We start from the raw sequence: 18,705 nt of genomic DNA on the forward strand, positions 1-18,705 counted from the left end.
GTTAAGATGTATAAGTACATCTAAGTCCGACACGGAAGAAAAAAATGTGGTTAAATAAAATCATTATTTTTGTTTTCTTCGCACACAAAAAGTATTCTTGTTGCTTCCCAAAATTAGGGTTGAACCACTGATGTCACATGGACTATTTTAACGATGTCCTTACAACCTTTCTAGACTTTGAACGTGTCAGTTGTGTTGCTGTCTGTGCAGGGTCTTAATTTGTGTAATGAATGACAGAATTTTCATTTGGGTGAACTATCCCTTTAAACAAACACACAACAACAAAAAACAGTAAGCATGAAGTTCCACCCCTAAACATAACCCCAATATAGTATATTTTACCAGGTGCCAATTTCATGACTTTGTATAATGTGAATTAGTAGAAAACGTACAATTTTTTAGAGAAAAAAAAAAGTAACCATGAGGGTCCATCCTAAAGATAAAACAAGATAATAATAATAAATTCACATAAAAAAATATCCACCAATTCACCAAAGCGTAAAATAGTTATGAATTGCCTTGAGATTGTGTTGGAAGATCCCTGCTGGAGCTGTTCCATGACCGTAACCTTGTGTGTCCCTGATAAGGGAAAACCTTCCTGGAACGTGCTGACCAAACAAACACATCACGTTCTTGTCATTACGTTACCATTGATTGCATATTTGTTCTGGTATATTGACATTGCTGTCTTTAACGTTTGGAGTAGGACTGATCTGAAAGTCCCACTATTCCCCCTTCCCTGAAATAACATGTGCTTCTGGCCATGTGTCAAAACAATTCAGTGTGCTACAGTGATGCCTATTGAGGGGAAGAGCATTGCGATTTACTACCATGTCTTGTTGAGGACAATGAGAGCCTCTAACAACCTTTTAACAGTCTTATGTCAGCTACAAGTATATTCAAACAAACCTATCTCAGGACTGGCCCTTTAAGTGACGGTGGATGTTATCCTAGAGAGAGGGGCAAGGAGAGTGTGTTTGCGCTGCAAGCAGACTTCTGTGAGCCAATCATACAGACCCCGGGGGCAGATCTGTGGCAGTCTGACCTGCTTTAGATGTAATATTTACTCATCTGACCAAGCAAAAGGTTTATTAGCCTTGGCAGTGGGGTGTCTTTCAAGGTTGTCTGGAGCTTAAGACAGCTGCTGCCTTGACACTCGTATGCTTTCAGCTAATTCAGGACAGTTAAGAGGAGACCTCACCACTTATTTCTCTCAATCTGCAACAGGAATAAGTAGCACATTTATCTACACATTATTTCAGAGATAGATTCAGTGAGCTCAGGCTGTGATAAACACTCAATAGTCTACTAACAATTTCCAAAGTCCACTTTTTTGAAAATTCCCAGCACATTATTTCAGTGCACCCCATCTCAATTTATTGTTTTTGAAAGCATTCTGTGATGGAAATGATAGTTTAGGAAATTACATTTTTGGAATAAAATGGCAGACTCCTTTGTCTTTCTTAGGCATAGCTATAATTTTATGTATTCAAAATGCACAATTACGTAATATTTTCACACTTTTTGCACAAAATTACTGCTTGATTGGTAATGATGCACAATAACAATATTCTGTTTTTTAAGCACATCATGTGTCATATTTCATCTCAACCTTTTGTCATTGTGGTAAGTGAACTAACTTGTGAAAAAAACTTTATTCAGAGCTGCAAAAAATGTTCAGTCTGATGGGAATCCTGGCACAACTAAGAGCAAGTCATAATTTTGGAATTTTTTATACAAATCATTTGACAATATAAATTGTGTTTGTAATATTAAAAGAACAAATTAATAAAATGAAATATAAAGAGAAACTGTAAAGTGAAATAAACCAAACTTTTAACTATTTTATTGCTTTCTGTTTAAATCTGTTAATTCTGCAAATAAATTCTTTATAAAAAAACTAAGATTATTTTCATTTTAATGTTTCAGTATTTCACAGTAGCTATTTTTGGTATTTTCAGAATGTTACTGTAGATTTAACAATTTTGAATGTCATTTTAATTTCACATTTTATTGTGTAGTTTCTAAAGGTTCCTCTGTTCCAAAGACATTTAAAAGCTTATTTATATAAAGGGCCATGTTTGAGAAATACTGACCACTTGTGGTATAATATAGGACACACAACCCAGTTACCACAATGAAACAAGTCACATTTATTTAAATAAAATTATTTAAATTCAGCCAACGTGTTCACATTTTAAAATAGAAATTATATGAGGGAGCAGAGATTGACTGAAATCATGGTTTGAAGTAGAAGATTTTGTATGACTAATTATGGAAAAACTGGAATACAATAAGTAATCCATTCTAATCAAACCCTTCAATAAGATGTCTTTCTGCAGTATTTTATATCAAGCTATGCATCCTATTATTTATCTGTAAGTGTTTGTTTCTTACACTGATCTGTAGTCTGGATTTGTAGGCACTCTTCACATTATTTTAGTACAAACACTTTAAAACCATCTTCTGTAAGACAGACATTTAGTCCTTGGGGATTTAGAAATCATGTTTTGAAAGTGCAGTAAATTCCCCAGTGATCACTGGTGTAACGGCCACAGTCCAGTTTCTCCATTCCAACCAAGGCCATGTGGTCAGGAGTGACTCTTGGGCCGGTTTTAGCAGACCTAAGGAAGATGCGGTCGAAGCGACATCTGCTGACGTAAGGCAAAGTCTTATTGCTGTTTGCTTTGGTGTCCCAGGTGTATCGGCAGTGTTCCTGTTTGCCCAGCTGTTCCCAAACATCACACACACCTGGAGGCAAACCTCCCACCTTTACCACCTACACAGACAGAAACAATCTTCAGAAATGTTGCATTGTACTAGTGACTTTCACTGCGCTCTCACTCCTCCGTCGTATTTGGAGCCATTGTGCTTGTTAGCACAGTGTTTCCCTAACCCTAACTTCAACATCAAACTACAAAACGGGTACATTTTAACAATTTTGTTTTCTTTTATGTGTCAATAATGCAAATTCAAACTCTTTGTGTACCACCAGTTGGGAATCACTCATCTAGTCCCTGTGGTGAATTTTAAAGACTTTTTGAAACATACCTCAGAGTCTCTGAGATTGGTGTCCCCGGCAAAAATTACAGTAGCATCTTCTGGTGCTTCCTTCAGCTTCTGTAATACGACCCGCAGTTGTTTCATTCTCTCCTCTGATTGGTTCTTACAGCTTTCTAAATGTGACGTCATCAAGTATAGCTTCTGACCTGAGAAAGTCACCTTAATAAGACAGTCAAAAAAAATAGTGTGTATAAATGGAGAAGCAAATTAATTATGAGACACATAAAAACCTAGAAAAGTAAATATTAATGCATACATACACTAATATTTAAAAGTTTGCAGTCAGAAAGATTTTTTCAAAAAGAAATCAATACTTATTCAGCAAGAATGCATTAAATTCATCAAAAGTGACAGTAAAGACATATATAATGTTATAATCAATTTCTTTTTCAAATAAATGTTGCTCTTTTGAATTTCCTATTCATCAAATATTCCTGTGTATCATAGTTTCCACAAAAATATTCAGCACTTGAGCAGCAAATCAGCTCATTACAATGATTTCTGAAGGTGACATCAGTAATGATGCTGAAAATTCAGCTTGGCATCACAGGAATAAATTACAATTTAATCTTTTAAATAGAAAACAGTTACTTTAAATTGTAATGGCATTTCACAACATTACCGTTTTCACTGTACATATATTGAAAAATCCAAACTTTTGAATGGTAGTGTATTTCTGATTCCATTAAGAAATAGACTTGTATCAGTCATTATACCTCTATACAATTTTTGATCACAAACTCACCTGAGCAACTAATAGATTTCTCAACATTTGTGTTGTAGGATAACAGATGATTTCACTTTCCAGAAGTTTTACTCTTGATTTCTTCAACATCATTCCTGTGAAGTATCCATCGTCGCTTCCTTAAATAACACAGAACTTCATTAATCAGTAAATAACTAATAAATAACTTTACTGAGCACTGAGGTCATTCACTTACCTTCAACAAACAGGTAGCTGACAGCACGTTTCTTAAGATACTGAATATAAGACGGAATCAGTTCTTGAAGAAAAACCACATCGGGTGTATATCTACACAAGAACAATGGATAAAAGAAAATGAAAAGTTACGAGTAAAACAAAAATAACCAAAACAAAACAACCTTAGTGTCAAATAAAACTCAAAATAGAGAATATCAGGGGTCTCTAACCAACTCACAGAGCTAGATACGAACACAAGCCCCTGGCACGCTCTGCAAGACTTAATGTGTCCAAACCATCCACGTTCCAGCTGATGACGGAGAGCTTGCTGTCCTCCGCATTAGATTCAGTTACAACACTTCCAGCCTGACTTTCTTGGGGATTCACGCTGCTGGAGCAGGTGGGCTCCTCTGCTGTTAGGTCAATGCTGCACAACAAACAATATGAAAAAAGATTACAAAGATATAGAGTATTTTATATGTAGAGCAAACTACTTTATAAGCAACATTACCAATCCATCTGGCCTGTCTTAAATTTCTTCTTTGTTCCTGAAGTATCAGCACTGTCAGAAGAATTCACCTCCTTTCTCTTATTCCCAGACACATCTTTAGTTTCCTCTGCATCTTCAACATCAAAGACTGAATCCATATGAGCCTCGAAGAAAGAGTTCAATGCTCTCTGGCAGAAACACAGACATAATACAAATTAAAAGAATAAATAAAAGAAGCTTTTTATAAGAACATCAGTGGTTGTAAATAAGGACAACGAAACATGCATTACTCAGTAAAATGTTTTTTATAGAAACTTGGTTCAGTATTAGTACCATACCTCCATATCCCACTCATTTTCTGCTAGATAGCACTGCGCCACAGCGCTATCCGACCCAGAGATGGAGGCAAACTGATCACAAAGACTTGTCCTCGTTTCCTCTAGAGCAGACATTTGTTGATCGGTGTGATTACCTGACATTGCAGCGTTGGACATGTTCGCAGTTCAATATAACGGCGGGACACGGACGCGTACAGCTACAAAAACATTCCGGGCGGAACCCGCGAAAATACGGAGAAAGTATTAATATTAACGTATGCTGGACCTTATTTATTTACACTGTACTATAAATCACTTCCTCAAAGTATTATTGCCCTAATTTTCACATTAAATGCTGCAAGTTGCAACCAGAGAGTCCCGAACCGAGGAACTGTTATTGTTCAAATAGAGGTTTTTCGGAAGCATTTAAGTGTAGCACTGAAGGAGTCGGTTCTTTCGAACAGTTCGTTTCAAAACTGAAATGATTCAGCAAATGGCCCCTGGCCATCCAGTGCTCTAAACCCCTATTATATGCACAATAAATATATTAATCAAACTCTAGGAACGTGTGTGTCAATAAAATACAAATACAAAAAAATACAGAACCTAAATATAGCCAGCCTTGACATTAAACAAGTCTAAAATCAACTGTAAAGTTTGAATTGATTCAGTCCTGTTCTTGAACGAATCGTTCAGATCTGTTTTGTTCATCTGATTCACTAATGAATCATGAATGAACCCTTCTATCATAATAAAAGTTCTTAGAGCCGAGTGGTCAGTCTTAGCTTCTACATGTATTCATAAAATGACTTGTTAGATTAGAAGAGTTAGAATCATTAGTTAACGTTACCTGCAGTTTCCATCGCTTGTGGTAAGAGGTGTTTTAGATGAGGAACTCCAAAAGGGCTTTACACAGGATACTAACACTCTTATTTTGTATATCATTTGGGCCGTCTTTCAAACACTCTTCAAGAGTGAAGTTGTCCTTTGCTGTGTTTTGCCATTTGCAATATTAACGATGGTGTCAATGTCGATAAATTCAATAAAACAGATCATGAGAGCGATGGTGGACAGTCCTGGATTTGACCGGGTTTTAAGTAAGGTAGGTGCTGAGCGAAATCTTTGGTTAAATTAAGTGATTCTCCTTGGAGATCCACGCATTCATATGTGAACCAACCAGACCAGTTCACTCTGGAGTAAATATATTTGAGCAAACATATTCGACTGAAGCATATTGAGCCGATCATGTTGTGATCAGGTGGAGGTATTGTCTGCAGTCCCTGGGAAAGTGGTGTGCGAGCTGAAGGTGGAGGAGGAGCACACTAACAGAGGAGGCACTCTTCACGGAGGACTGACAGCCACACTGGTGGATGTGATCTCCACCACTGCCATCATGTACAGCGAGAGAGGAGCTCCCGGGGTCAGCGTGGACATGAACATAACGTGAGCTTTTGCCTATACAGATGCATCTCAATAAATTAGAATGTCGTGGAAAAGTTCATTTATTTCAGTAATTCAACTCAAATTGTGAAACTCGTGTATTAAATAAATTCAATGCACACAGACTGAAGTAGTTTAAGTCTTTGGTTCTTTTAATTGTTATGATTTGGGATCACATTTAACAAAAACCCACCAATTCACTATCTCAACAAATTAGAATACTTCATAAGACCAATAAAAAAACATTTTTAGTGAATTGTTGGCCTTCTGGAAAGTATGTTCATTTACTGTATATGTACTCAATACTTGGTAGGGGCTCCTTTTGCTTTAATTACTGCCTCAATTTGGCGTGGCATGGAGGTGATCAGTTTGTGGCATTGCTCAGGTGGTATGGAAGCCCAGGTTGCTTTGATAGTGGCCTTCGGGTCATCTGCATTGTTGGGTCTGGGGTCTCTCATCTTCCTCTTGACAATACCCCATAGATTATCTATGGGGTTCAGGTCAGGCGAGTTTGCTGGCCAATCAAGCACAGTAACACCATGGTCATTGAACCAGCTTTTGGTACCTTTGGCAGTGTGGGCAGGTGCCAAGTCCTGCTGGAAAATGAAATCAGCATCTCCATAAAGCTTGTCAGCAGAAGGAAGCATGACGTGCTCTAAAATGTCCTGGTAGATGGTTGCGTTGACTGTGGACTTCAGAAAACACAGTGGACCAACACCAGCAGATGACATGGCAGCCCAAATCATCACTGAATGTGGAAACTTCACACTGGACTTCAAGCAACATGGATTCTCTGCCTCTCCACTCTTCCTCCAGACTCTGGGACCTTGATTTCCAAATGAAATGCAAAATTTACTTTCATCTGAAAAGAGGACTTTGGACCACTGAGCAACAGACCAGTTCTTTTTCTCCACAGCCCGGGGTAAGACGCTTCTGACGTTGTTTCTGTTTCAGAAGTGGCTTGGTAGCCCTTTTCCTGAAGACGTCTGAGCGTGGTGACTCTTGATGCACTGACTCCAGCTTCAGTCCACTCCTTGTGAAGCTCTCACAAGTGTTTGAATCAGCTTTGCTTGACTGTATTCTCAAGCTTGCGGTCATCCCTGTTGCTTGTGCACCTTTTCCTACCCAAATTCTTCCTTCCAGTCAACTTTGCATTTAATATGCTTTGATACAGCACTCTGTAAACAGCCACCCCTTTCAGTAATGACCCTCTGTGACTTACCCTCTTTGTGGAGGGCGTCAATGTTCGTCTTCTGGATCATTGCCAAGTCAGCAGTCTTCATTATTGTGGTTTCAAAGAACAAGAGATACCCGGAATTCATACTGTAGGGATGGTAATTAATTGAAACTCAAACGTAAATATTCTAATATTCTGAGATACCGATTTTTGACTTTCATGAGCTGTAAGCTCTAATCATCAAAATTAAAACAAAAAAAGTTTTGAAATGTTTTACTTTACATGCAATGAATTAAAATATATGAAAGTTTCACTTTTTGAAATAACTTACAAGAAAAAATGAACTTTTTCACAACATTCTAATTTGAGATGCACCTGTATGTTTGACTGACACCGTATACAGGACCACTGTGTCATGCATGGGGAGTGATGTTACTGTTAAATAAAACTAATTGTTTCGACATTTAGAATTAATGAATATAAGTTGAAAACATTAAAATAATTTTTTTTTCATATAAAAAATAAGAAATCTTGCAATTGGCTACCCATATTATTAGATGGATACTATTAACTAATAACATTGCTGGAATTAAAACTGGAGAAAAGAAATTACAGCTATATTGGAATATTAAAAACAACTAATAAAAATTACAAAAGCGCATGGCAAAATTAAATAAATATTTTTAAAATTAAAAAAACTAAAATTTGATTGAAATATAAAAATAAAAGATTCTAAATATAAATAACTACTATAAGAAGTTACATAAATGCAGTGGTTTGTATGGTTTCATATACCTAGCTCAGAACTTTTTTTAAATTATAATTTTGTTCTCCAGGCTATAATTTCAAACAAATAAAAATGAAAACACAAAACCGTATGCTAAAACAGCATACATTAAAGCAGGGGTGTTAAACTCAGGTAGATCTTAGACTAAACGTTTAACTGTTTGCTCAGGACATGGCTATTTTTCATAAATGTCCATTTATACAACTTATAACATTTACTTGAAGTGGTGTTTTCATATTTTTGCCATTTTATATGTACTCGTAATTGTATTATGTTGTTAGATGTCAGGTTCCAATTGTGGCATGTCAAAAAAAAATTTCCTTGTTAATAATGATGGAAATGTTTAATAGATTTCTTATGTTGCTACAACTTGATAAGACAGAACTTGCAACAAAAGTGAAAAGTCTAACAAACAGACCCAGTCTCAATTAAAAAATAGAATGACATACATTCATGGTCTGAAATGGATTCTTGACACTTAAATTTGTTTGCTTTCTATTTAACAGATACATGAATGCAGCTAAAATTGGAGAAAACGTCCTGATCACTGCGCAAGTTTTAAAACAAGGAAGGACTCTAGCATTTGCAACAGTAGATCTCACCAACAAGGCGAACGGAAAACTCATTGCTCAGGGAAGACACACTAAACACCTTGGCAGCTGATTGATTATGTGCATGCCGTGCAACTGATATGAAACATGTTCATTGTTATATAATAAACTCCAGCATAAAAAGCTTAGGATATGTTCACCAGTGTTTATTTCAACAGAATTATTCAAACAATGGGTACATCAAAATAAAGACAAAGACCCACCTTCCCCTTCGACGTGAACTCAGAATTTCAAAAGGGGGGGAAAAAAAGTAATATTTTTATGCCTTAAGAACAGACAAAGATGGCTTACAGATACCAAGTCCCAAGCACTGCAATATTAAGTACTCTCAGAACAGGGTGGTCTATAAAAGAAAAACAAATCCGTAATGATCCATTTCAAGCTTCACTACGAAATTTCTCATTAGGTACATAAGCTTGAACATCAGTCTCCCATCACATACCCACCACCAATGATTACATCTGGTATCAGTAGCTCGTATGTATATATAGTGCATGAGTTGCTCAACTGGTGACAATTACCATCCCAATTACCCCAAGAAAAAAACAGCATCAGAATTCCTCCAACAGACAGTTTGTCAACCATTTTAGATAAACGCCACACACACCGCACCTCCGTCCCCATCAGGCAACACTCCTCCAGAAATGATAAAACAAACAAGGTTTGTCATATTATAGGCAAGGAATGACACTCAAATTAAAATGTCCAGCAAAAACTAAGGCAGTAACTGAATGAGAAGCAATGCCTACACCAAATGAGTTAACAAGTATTGTTCACCTTGTAATAGAAGCCTTTTGAGGAAGACTACCCAGGCTCTTTTGTCCTCTGTCACTGATTGTCATTACTCATTAAATATAACAGACATGTTAACTATCCCTCATGACAGTGATGTTAAACCCAGTCCAACACACGAGGACCACATGTGAGACCGCTGTCATTGGTTTCCTTTTTTTTAGTTTTTTGTTTTCGTAACGTAAAGAGTTCCTTCGGTGACTGGTATTGTTGACGGTGCAGCTCCAAGAGAACAACCACTCAAAATCAATGTTCATGCAGGTTCAAATAAAAACTGATCAAAGAGAGGGGAGATGGGATGAACCAAAGCAAGATTGGTTGAGGGAGGATTAAAAAAGAAAAAAAAAAGAGCTAAATTAAATCTCACGATGAAAATGAGTGGTTAACAAAAAAGGAGAGTTCCAAGCACAAGTTCATATCTATTCAACTGAGGGATGTGTAGATAAGGTCAACTTGCTTCGAGGCCCCGAGGGGTGTCTTCCGTGCGTTTCTCCTAGTCAGGCATGTATGGACGGAGGTGGTCCTCGATGTCTCCAACCCCCCAACAGGTGAGCTGATCCTGTGGCAGGTAGAGACAGAGGCTGCACAACTTGAAAACTGTGAGCTTGGTTTTTGGAGTCTGTGGAAGAAAGAGGAGACAAAAGAATATTAAGCTATTCTTAAATACTCTACTATGCAGTAAATATCTGGTACTGCAAGGTGTATAGTTATTAGTAATTCAATATAAAAATTCTAGGCAATGCTGATAAGCTAATAAATTATTTCATTACCAATAACCAATATTAAAATTAAATAGTATACAGTAAATATTAGGTTATTGTAAGTTCTGCAATCATGATGGATTCACTGATATTAAAATTCTGGCCAATTAAGATTACCAAGAAATTATTTCTGTTACGGTCAATAAATAATAAAATTACAGCTATAATAAAAGGTTAATATATATTTAATTATACAGTAAATATGAGGTTATTACAAGGCGTGTAATTAGTTGGGCATCACTTAATAAAATTCTAGTTAATACTAATAACCAAAAAAATATGTTATTGTCAATAACCAATTAAAATGGCCACTGTAACAATTATATATGATTTTGTCTATTAAATGTATTTATTTTCATTGCCGTCCCAGCATCTATGTCTATTTTCATGACAAGATCAATGTATTTTATAAGAAACAAAAAGTAGTAACACAATAGTAATGAAAAACAACAATTAATAACAACCATGTCAATATAAACATAAGATTTTTCATTTGAATATCAGGTATATTTAAGATTATTCCTGGTGAAACGTATGTAAAACATTCTTTTGTCTATTAATAAACAATAAAACCTACAATCAATCATTTTTAACGCTACAAGTAAATTTAAGCATCACAATACTATAATATAAAGCATGTATTGAGAAATAAAGCTTCATATTGAGATTTGCTAAAGATTACATTTAACAGTGTTATTCAAGTTAATCTTTAAAACAAAAAAAAAACACTCATTTGAGTGAGCATTTGATAAACGTACAATATTGATACAAAAAAAGTTGATAATCCTCATGACATTCTTAAAAATTACCCATGTGCCTTCATATTTATTGAACCAACCTGTAAGTGCTGTCTGTCCACAAAGAGAAAGACAGACTGATTGGGGTTGTTCATAACCATCCCAGCCTTGTCCTTCCGACCAACAGCATGCAAAAACTGCTTTTCATAGTCTCCATGATGAAACTCGAACTTGGCCTGTAAACGTTCAAAAGCAAACGTAACTATATTAAATTTGTGAATGGATTTCTATGCATCATTCATGCCCATTGTGCATGTTAAATACTTGGTGTTAAGGGTTTGAACAAGCCTGTAACCTCAAATACGTGGAATAATATTATTACTATTCCTCGTATTTGAGACTACATATACATACCTGAACAGGCCTGAATGGTTCATGTTCAGCCCCTTTCCATCTGGAGAACAGGAGACAGACAATCTTCTCAATATCATTGCGGGGCCAAAGGATAAAGTCCATCTCCTGAGTACAACCTATCACATCCTGTACAGATTCAGAAACATCAGTGAGACACAAAAAGCAATGACCTCAAACAACATGACGAAGCATGGGTTTTTAGACGAGACAGAGCATTACGGTGGCAGCTGACAGCAGCTTAATCTTCAACTGACAATGTGGAAAGTGACCTGAGATGTGTGCCAACACTTACTCTACGCATTGACTGGTAACGAGGCGCGTGCAACTGCACCACATCTTTCTGGAGAAGCTCTAAAGAACTCTCTAAGGAGTAGCTCGTATCCTTCACGCCTTTAATGATATTTTCCTCATAGTTGTTGGTCATCACTGGTACCACCTCAGCTACTTCGAAGAGTGCGGACTTCTTTTTCTGTAAAAGTGGGAAAAGGCATATGAGAACAATCATAGACAAACAGTCATTAATTTCTCAGTTTCATACAGAATCATTCCACGTACCTTTTCCTTAAATACAAAGGCAATGTAGATCTTGAAGTCGAACTGATCGGCCAAAGATTCTCGTTTCTTCCGTAGCTGGGCGCGGAGTCGGTTTCTTGTTTGATTCCGGCGACAATTTGGGTCTCCCATTGTTACGGACAGTACTATTTTCCTTAAGCAGACTTTTTTTTCGCTTTTTAATTCCTTGACAGTAGACTATGTGGTTTACAAACCCTTTTAAAAACTAAACAAGCTATAACCAAACACTACCTGCAGTTCATACTAATTTGAATTAACGAACAAAGTTAGCAAAACCAAATCAAGTCATTTTTAATCAATATGGGTAGTGCACTTGGGCCAAGTAAGTTTGCACTTGTCTAAGTTGATGTGTTACACCATTTTTAAAACAAACAATCAAGCCAAGGCTAAGTGTAAACTAAGAGAAACCACTCATATAACACGACCTGATCAAATAGGATTTTTTTTATATGAGAAACGGTGTTGTATCACTGAATAAAGGACAGAAAACACAAATGCCTGCTACACTGAAAGCCCATACCGACAGTTTTGTGTTTGCGTCCGTGTGTGTGAGGGGACAGATCCGTCTTTAGATAAATAAATCTTGTTTAAAGTTATCTAAAAAGCTGACCAAGAGATTTGACTTTGGAAAGTCTCTTCCAGGATTGACTCTTGCTTGTATCCATGTCTTTGAATAAACGGTCTCATAAAAGCACATCTGAATGACAAGTGAGAAAGACAACCATGGCAGAGAAATGCAGATGCCATGAGATCTTGGCACTGAGTAAGAACACGGAGTTTGCTGGACATCTTGGGCTTTAAGGGCATAAAATGGGCCCACGAGCTCTCCTGCCACGGTTGAGTTTCATTGTGAGGCTGGCTAGCAAACTAATGCTAGCTAAGCTGAATACACACACTCGCCACCGACTAATAACCTGGTTTAAGGGAGCTACATCTCTTTTTTATCAAGTATGAGATCTAGGAGAGCATCAAAATCTAGTATTCATCAATAAACCGACGGTTACATTTTGTTTAGTTTTCTGCCCGTTTTCTGTTCGTTATCGCGATGCTAGCAGAGACTGGCTTCGATGCGTGTCTGGCTAACTATTGTTTCTCGTCATTTTCTTTTTCTCGAGTTGACTTCCAAGCCCGTTGCGATCCGAGCAAGTACTGCGAAACAATCGTAACACGTTTTAAAACACCGAGCTCAGTGCAAAAACCCGCCCCGGATGGATCGATCGTCGGCGGAGGTTTAGCTTGATGATCTCCCGTTTGTTTTCGAGCTTTTCCACAGTCGTCACACACCAGTGTATGCCATGTCAAGATAAACTGACAAACCGACCGAAGTCCTCCGTTCTCTCAGGGAACAGACGGCGGCATCTGCATCGCGGTGGACCCATAATGATGGAAGGAAAGGGTGAAATGTCTTTCGAGCGATTCTTTCGGCCTTTTGATCTGCGTTTGTCTGGAAAATAACAAGCGCTCCTCGCTGAACAAACAACTCAAAATGGCCGACGCGCGTCACGCAGCTGTGCACACGTGACAGAGGAGGAGCGCGCGCTGCTGGCAGCTGCGTTGGTTTAAACGCCTGTAACTAGTGTTTTTTTTCTTCTTCTTCACAATATGTCTCAAACTTTTATATAATACTCCTTTATTTATAACACAAATCATTTTTGATGTATTTATTAAGTTCTATTGCTATTATCACCCATACCCGAAGAAAAAACGGTAGGTGGTTTGTTGTAACATGGATTAAATTATTAAAAGGTACTTAAACTATCGAAACTTGGAGGATAGGAAATTTAATTCTGTGTACGTTACATACAGACATAATGAATTTCTGAATCAATTAATTAAAAACATTGTCATTCGACTTTACAGTAATACATAGTTAACATTATATACACATAATACTCAATATACATCATATACACATTTTTTAATTGTGCACAACATTTAACTCAACTTCTCTGTGAAGTGGACAGAAATTCTAAAGTGGGCTGTTTCCGCGCGAATCCCGGAGTCACGTGACAGCACAAGGGCAGTACTTAAGCCAGTGGCGCGCTCTTCACACACAAGCTGTTGTGCTGCAGTGAGCTGGCTGTGTTTATCTTGCAAGTTCCGTAAGTAGCGTTTATGTTGGATTTTGTTTAGTTGAGTTATTTGAGTTTTTCTGTTTATTTTTAAGAACTGGCGATGTGGTTTAAATGTACAGTCTGTACGAGTGTGGCTTGATTCATTCGACTATGGTCTGGACACAAACAGAGGCCTACATACCTTTGTGATCTATGCTTGTGACTCTTTGTTATACAAGTGTAAAATGTATGTCTTGAAAGTTTTATATAGGCCTAAATGGCGAATGAGTGCATGTTCTGTTCTTATTGTTTTAAAACGTTTTCGATATCAATGAGTATTAACTGTTTAATTTGTAGTCAAACCTTACTGCTGTGTACTGTAACTTAATTTAAAATTGTCATGTTTATCTATTGTCTCTTTGTAAGCTAATGGGTATGTCGACTACATGTCTGTCTTTTGCTGTTGAAAACCATTAGCATAAATTTAAACTTGTGCTGTATCTAAAATTGTAACTTTTCTCATGAGAATCTTAAAAGCAATTATTTATAGACTGGAAGACTGCAAGTGTAGGGGAATGAAGATATTCTTTCCAAGTCAAAGTGACTGGAGCCCAACATGACTGTTGAACTAATGAAATTCACTGAACTCTCTTCCAGGTGAAAACATGAGCTCCATCAGAAGACCCAAGCATGCAGAGAATCCCTCTGAAAACATCAAGGTATGTGAGACTGCCTTGCCCTAGGCTGCATAGATGCAGTTAATTCAATTACTAATCAATTCACTGATGATTGCTGAACCAGTGTCCTGTTAGGTGATCAAATTAACCCTTTAAATAATGTGGCAACACTCCCATAAACTGATTAATGTCCCATTTAAAGTGAGCCATTAGTGATTTTTATTGTGGCCATGTAATGACCCCGACCTATTCAAATGTTTGGATTACTTAGGAAAAAAAAAAAAGAGCTGCTCGAGTATTGTCCAAAGGGGAAAGAATGATGTCACATTTCAGCATCTTTAACGTGATCAAATTTCCCATTTAGGACAAACTCAACTCGGACCTTGCTCTGTTTTTAAATTAATCATTGCCCAGGTGTTGAAATCCAGTAACTGTGCATCCGTCTGCCACCGTATTGTTTAAGTGAAAACATTAACCAACTCCAAACTTGCAGTTGGTCGTAAGGAGACTTCTGTGGCGAGTTCCCACGGTAATTACAGGTTAAAGAATGTTGCAGTAAGATAATAATGCAAGCGGTCCAATCGCTGCCCGTGGGAATTGGAGGTGTTTACAGCATGCAGCTGATGTGTGGCCTGCCCTTTTCCCACGCTTGTTAGAACTGTCGATATGCTGAGTTGCTTGTTGCCATCTCGTGTTGAAAGCTTAACGGATGTAAGAGGAGAAGAATGACTGTTGAGGCATGTGAATGGAGCCTGTTACTGTGTGCTTGGATAGAGTTGCTTAACTTTCGTTCTCACCAAAATGAGCCTTTTATTGTTTTGTTTTTTTTTGGACACTTGAGGACCCTGAGATTGCCTTTTCTTTTCTCAGAAGTTCCTTGTACCGCCAACATCTGGAGCAGGATCGGGGAGGAGGACGCTGCAGGTCCTTCAGCCGTCTGCTGTCAATAAGAACCTTGGTCGTATCATTGAGGTATGTGGTGGTGGTCGCTATTTTGGACATTACAAAGCGTGAACTCTTTAGTTGGAGGTATAGTGTTAAAGATGGTCTCACTCTGTTTAGAATGGCAAAGCAGTTCCAAAGAGAAAGATGTGGAGCGCTGAGCAGGCGAAGGGCTCAAAGAGGGTCAAAGCAGAGGTGGCTGTAAAATCCACAAGTCCAGAGGATGAAAACCAGCCTGAGAGGGTCACTCAAGAGGCCTATGAGCTCATGATCAAAGGTAAATGAAGTTGACTGGCTTTACGTTGATGCCAAAACTGTACCTGTTAATACTGTCATGGTTAATGTTTGCAATCTAAGGGTGATGGATTGTTCCTGTAACTTGGTATTGGATTTTTATTTTTCCTCAGAAACTCCTGGGTCCTCCTACTGGAAGGAAGTAGCAGAAGAGAGGCGGAAAGCCCTGTTCCGTGTTCTCCAAGAAAATGAAACGGTAGGTTAATCAATGAGTAACTTTGCTAATGATTAACCATTTTCCTCCACTTCTCTCTATAGGGCTGATGAATACTTTCTATAGTAAAGCTTGGTGTGTGGGTTCTTTTGTGACTTTCACTTATTTTAGTTCTCTGCTTATAGAAAGCGGTTTATAATTCTGTTAATGTCTTAAAAGAACTGTGCTCTTTAATTGTTTGGAAATGTTGTGCCGGTGTTTACTTGTTTCTTAACTTTATTTCAAAATTAGTTGCACAAAGACATTGAAGCCAAAGATGAACAGATTGCTCAACTGAAGAGTGAAAATGAAGAGTTACAGGAACTAGCACAGCATGTACAACACATGGCTGACATGATTGAAGTAAGTGCTTCGTGTATAGCTTTTAGTCCGCTTGAAGCTTGACATTGCTGTTACTAGGTCCAAATGTTTTAAGATTCCTAATGACTGCTAATCTACACCGTAGTGCTGAAGTACTACTGAACAATCATTAGCGGTTTCCATTACACTTCAAATTGGGCAACCTGAAATTGGGCATATTTTCAATTCACAATGGAAACGTCAGCTTTGCGAAAGCCATAAATCCCTAAAAGGTTTGCACTCGCATGAGGTAGTTTTTCACGCAATTTAACTGCTTTGCTTTTTTTTTTTTTTTTTTAATTCTAATGGAAACCATTTGTTCGCACTTACAGGTCATCTGGTGTACGTTAAAAGTCACATGTTTATTCTCGAATGCACCGCAACCTCCAAGAATGCCTCCTGCGTTGTTGCTCCCAATTATAAGGGGCTCTCCTTGCCATTAGTGCTTGAATAACCTAGATTTACACTACACGTGTCTACGGCACATTGTGGCTGGAGCTGATCACAGCTGCTCTGCATTTATACCAGCTGCGGCAAAGAAACACGTTTTTTTTTTTTTTTTTTTTTTTTTAGTAGTATTGTTGGCTATTGAGATGGTATTCTTGCTTTGACCAGGAAACTGTATTTGCGTCACATCAAGTGGATAGTGGCGATTTAATGTGTAACCGCCATTAGGGTGGGGCTAGAGATTAAAATTACCCAACTCAATGTCCTGAGTTATGTCTCTAACTAGATGTCTTTTACTTCTCCCAGAGATTAACTGGTAAGAGTCCAGACAGTCTAGAGGAGCTGCGTGAAATAGCCTTTGATGCAGAAGATGAGGACGAAGATGGGGATCAGGAGGAATATGGAGATGAGAGCGAAGCTGATGAGAGCCAAGATGGCGTTGAACTGGGCACAGAACAGTCACATGACTGTAATGTGCCACAAGTATGACTCCACAACTGATGAAAGCTGAAATGATGGCACCTGAAAAATGCTGAACTGAAAAGAACTATTATGGACGTGCTTGGTTTTATTTGAACGTTTCTTTGCCTGTGAGAACAAATATGCACCTTTTTGTTTTAATCAATTTACCCTTGCTGTTAATGAGCTTTTATTTTTAGTGCCCGTAGTTAATGTGCATGTTCACTGCCAGTGTACATATGTAAAATTGAATGCATACAATGGAAATAAACTCATATTTTGTACACATGCTTTTTAATTGTTTACCTAACATGTGACCACTTTTAGTGTGAGTGCAACCCTTCAGCTCGTCTTCCTCATGCAAAGCATCTTTCTTCGAGCTCTGCTGGAATCCTAAAACCCTGAGAAGCTCCTGAGCATAGTTTAATGGCCACCCCTCCCAGTCCAGACTTTCCAGTTTCTCCAGATTGGACTGCAGGCCCTCGGATTCCTTGAGGTGGCAGATGATCGGGATGTTGTGGCAACAGAGGATGTTGAGCAGGTAGCAGCTCCAGCGCTGTGTTGTAAAGGAGAGTTTGCTGGTTGGAGATACAAACTCCAGCAGGGTGTCGGGGAGCCCATGTGCTTGTGCCTTGTCTTGGTTGGCGACGTGGAGGTAGCAGATTGCACTGAGGCCTTCAAGAACTCGAATGATGTGCTGATCTGTAAGATCAGGTGTTTTCAGGAGCTCCACCATGCTTGCCATGTACTCGTCTGCTGCTTGAGCTGCATGTTCATAACCTCCTAAAAGAGTTTAAATAATTAGTAGGGTCTGTAACAGTAGAAGCCCTTGCTGTGCTTCACTTGACACATTCACTTTTTTTTTTTTTTTTTAACTCCCCTCTATCAAGGATAATGGTTCCAAACAAGGCCGTAGCAGAATTGTTGTGCTTTTGAGTGCAGATGTGATGTTTCATTGCAAAATAGTTTTGCATATTGTGGAGCAGGGATCCTCAAATCTGTCCCACTCCTGCAGAGTTTAGCTCTAACCCTAATCGAACACACCTGAGCATGCTACTCCGTCTTCAAGATCATTAGAAAGTTACAGGTAGGTGAGTTTGATCAGGGTTGGAGCTAAACTCTGCAGCAGATTGGCCCTCCAGGGAACGATATGAGGAACCCTGTTGTAGAGTTTATTTGTAATTGTAATGTTCGA

The 18,705-nt window shown here is 38.1% G+C and overlaps 4 protein-coding genes across 6 annotated transcripts; 2 read left to right on the forward strand and 2 right to left on the reverse strand.

The window, feature by feature from the left end:
- Positions 1-1,335: 1,335 nt before the first annotated feature.
- LOC306885395 (tyrosyl-DNA phosphodiesterase 2-like) lies at positions 1,336-5,226 on the reverse strand. Its single transcript, XM_079441865.1, has 7 exons — positions 4,814-5,226; positions 4,497-4,663; positions 4,224-4,412; positions 4,005-4,096; positions 3,809-3,927; positions 3,052-3,222; positions 1,336-2,779 (listed from the first exon to the last, which is right to left on the reverse strand). Exons 1-7 carry the CDS (start codon positions 4,967-4,969, stop codon positions 2,504-2,506), a joined length of 1,170 nt encoding a protein of 389 aa, XP_079297991.1. The 5' UTR covers positions 4,970-5,226; the 3' UTR covers positions 1,336-2,503.
- A 311-nt stretch (positions 5,227-5,537) lies between these two features.
- acot13 (acyl-CoA thioesterase 13) lies at positions 5,538-8,934 on the forward strand. Its single transcript, XM_079441852.1, has 3 exons — positions 5,538-5,894; positions 6,051-6,235; positions 8,703-8,934. Exons 1-3 carry the CDS (start codon positions 5,811-5,813, stop codon positions 8,857-8,859), a joined length of 426 nt encoding a protein of 141 aa, XP_079297978.1. The 5' UTR covers positions 5,538-5,810; the 3' UTR covers positions 8,860-8,934.
- A 4-nt stretch (positions 8,935-8,938) lies between these two features.
- Positions 8,939-13,588, reverse strand: LOC306885382 (uncharacterized protein C6orf62 homolog). Its single transcript, XM_079441851.1, has 5 exons — positions 12,067-13,588; positions 11,804-11,980; positions 11,512-11,637; positions 11,199-11,333; positions 8,939-10,218 (listed from the first exon to the last, which is right to left on the reverse strand). Exons 1-5 carry the CDS (start codon positions 12,193-12,195, stop codon positions 10,093-10,095), a joined length of 693 nt encoding a protein of 230 aa, XP_079297977.1. The 5' UTR covers positions 12,196-13,588; the 3' UTR covers positions 8,939-10,092.
- On the forward strand, positions 12,931-17,801 carry gmnn (geminin DNA replication inhibitor). 3 transcript variants are annotated; one of them, XM_079441850.1, is made up of 8 exons: positions 12,931-13,653; positions 14,042-14,186; positions 14,796-14,857; positions 15,686-15,787; positions 15,878-16,034; positions 16,165-16,247; positions 16,497-16,607; positions 17,358-17,799. In XM_079441850.1, exons 3-8 carry the CDS (start codon positions 14,804-14,806, stop codon positions 17,538-17,540), a joined length of 690 nt encoding a protein of 229 aa, XP_079297976.1. In that variant the 5' UTR covers positions 12,931-13,653; positions 14,042-14,186; positions 14,796-14,803; the 3' UTR covers positions 17,541-17,799. The 3 variants fall into 3 exon arrangements, with proteins under 3 accessions (XP_079297976.1, XP_079297975.1, XP_079297974.1); XM_079441849.1 differs by having other exon boundaries at positions 13,599-13,791; positions 17,358-17,801; XM_079441848.1 differs by having other exon boundaries at positions 13,623-13,791; positions 14,049-14,186.
- Positions 17,802-18,705: the final 904 nt, after the last annotated feature.

This window comes from Barbus barbus (assembly GCF_936440315.1).
Source record: "Barbus barbus genome assembly, chromosome: 19".
NCBI classification, from domain to species: Eukaryota; Metazoa; Chordata; class Actinopteri; order Cypriniformes; family Cyprinidae; genus Barbus; species Barbus barbus.

Excerpts from the sequence above, each read along its gene's own strand:
- LOC306885395 (XM_079441865.1), bottom strand. The coding sequence starts at position 4,969 with ATGTCCAACGCTGCAATGTCAGGTAATCACACCGATCAACAAATGTCT. Across the intron at positions 4,664-4,813 it reads AAAATGAGTGGGATATGGAG|AGAGCATTGAACTCTTTCTT; the intron begins GTATGGTACTAA and ends TGTTTCTGCCAG. Across the intron at positions 3,928-4,004 it reads CAGCTACCTGTTTGTTGAAG|GAAGCGACGATGGATACTTC; the intron begins GTAAGTGAATGA and ends GTGTTATTTAAG.
- gmnn (XM_079441848.1), top strand. The coding sequence starts at position 13,740 with ATGTATTTATTAAGTTCTATTGCTATTATCACCCATACCCGAAGAAAA. Across the intron at positions 14,858-15,685 it reads ATCCCTCTGAAAACATCAAG|AAGTTCCTTGTACCGCCAAC; the intron begins GTATGTGAGACT and ends TTCTTTTCTCAG. Across the intron at positions 15,788-15,877 it reads ACCTTGGTCGTATCATTGAG|AATGGCAAAGCAGTTCCAAA; the intron begins GTATGTGGTGGT and ends CACTCTGTTTAG.
- LOC306885382 (XM_079441851.1), bottom strand. The coding sequence starts at position 12,195 with ATGGGAGACCCAAATTGTCGCCGGAATCAAACAAGAAACCGACTCCGC. Across the intron at positions 11,981-12,066 it reads CCTTTGTATTTAAGGAAAAG|AAAAAGAAGTCCGCACTCTT; the intron begins GTACGTGGAATG and ends CCACTTTTACAG. Across the intron at positions 11,638-11,803 it reads GTTACCAGTCAATGCGTAGA|GATGTGATAGGTTGTACTCA; the intron begins GTAAGTGTTGGC and ends GAATCTGTACAG.
- acot13 (XM_079441852.1), top strand. The coding sequence starts at position 5,811 with ATGGTGTCAATGTCGATAAATTCAATAAAACAGATCATGAGAGCGATG. Across the intron at positions 5,895-6,050 it reads TTGACCGGGTTTTAAGTAAG|GTGGAGGTATTGTCTGCAGT; the intron begins GTAGGTGCTGAG and ends TGTTGTGATCAG. Across the intron at positions 6,236-8,702 it reads AGCGTGGACATGAACATAAC|ATACATGAATGCAGCTAAAA; the intron begins GTGAGCTTTTGC and ends TCTATTTAACAG.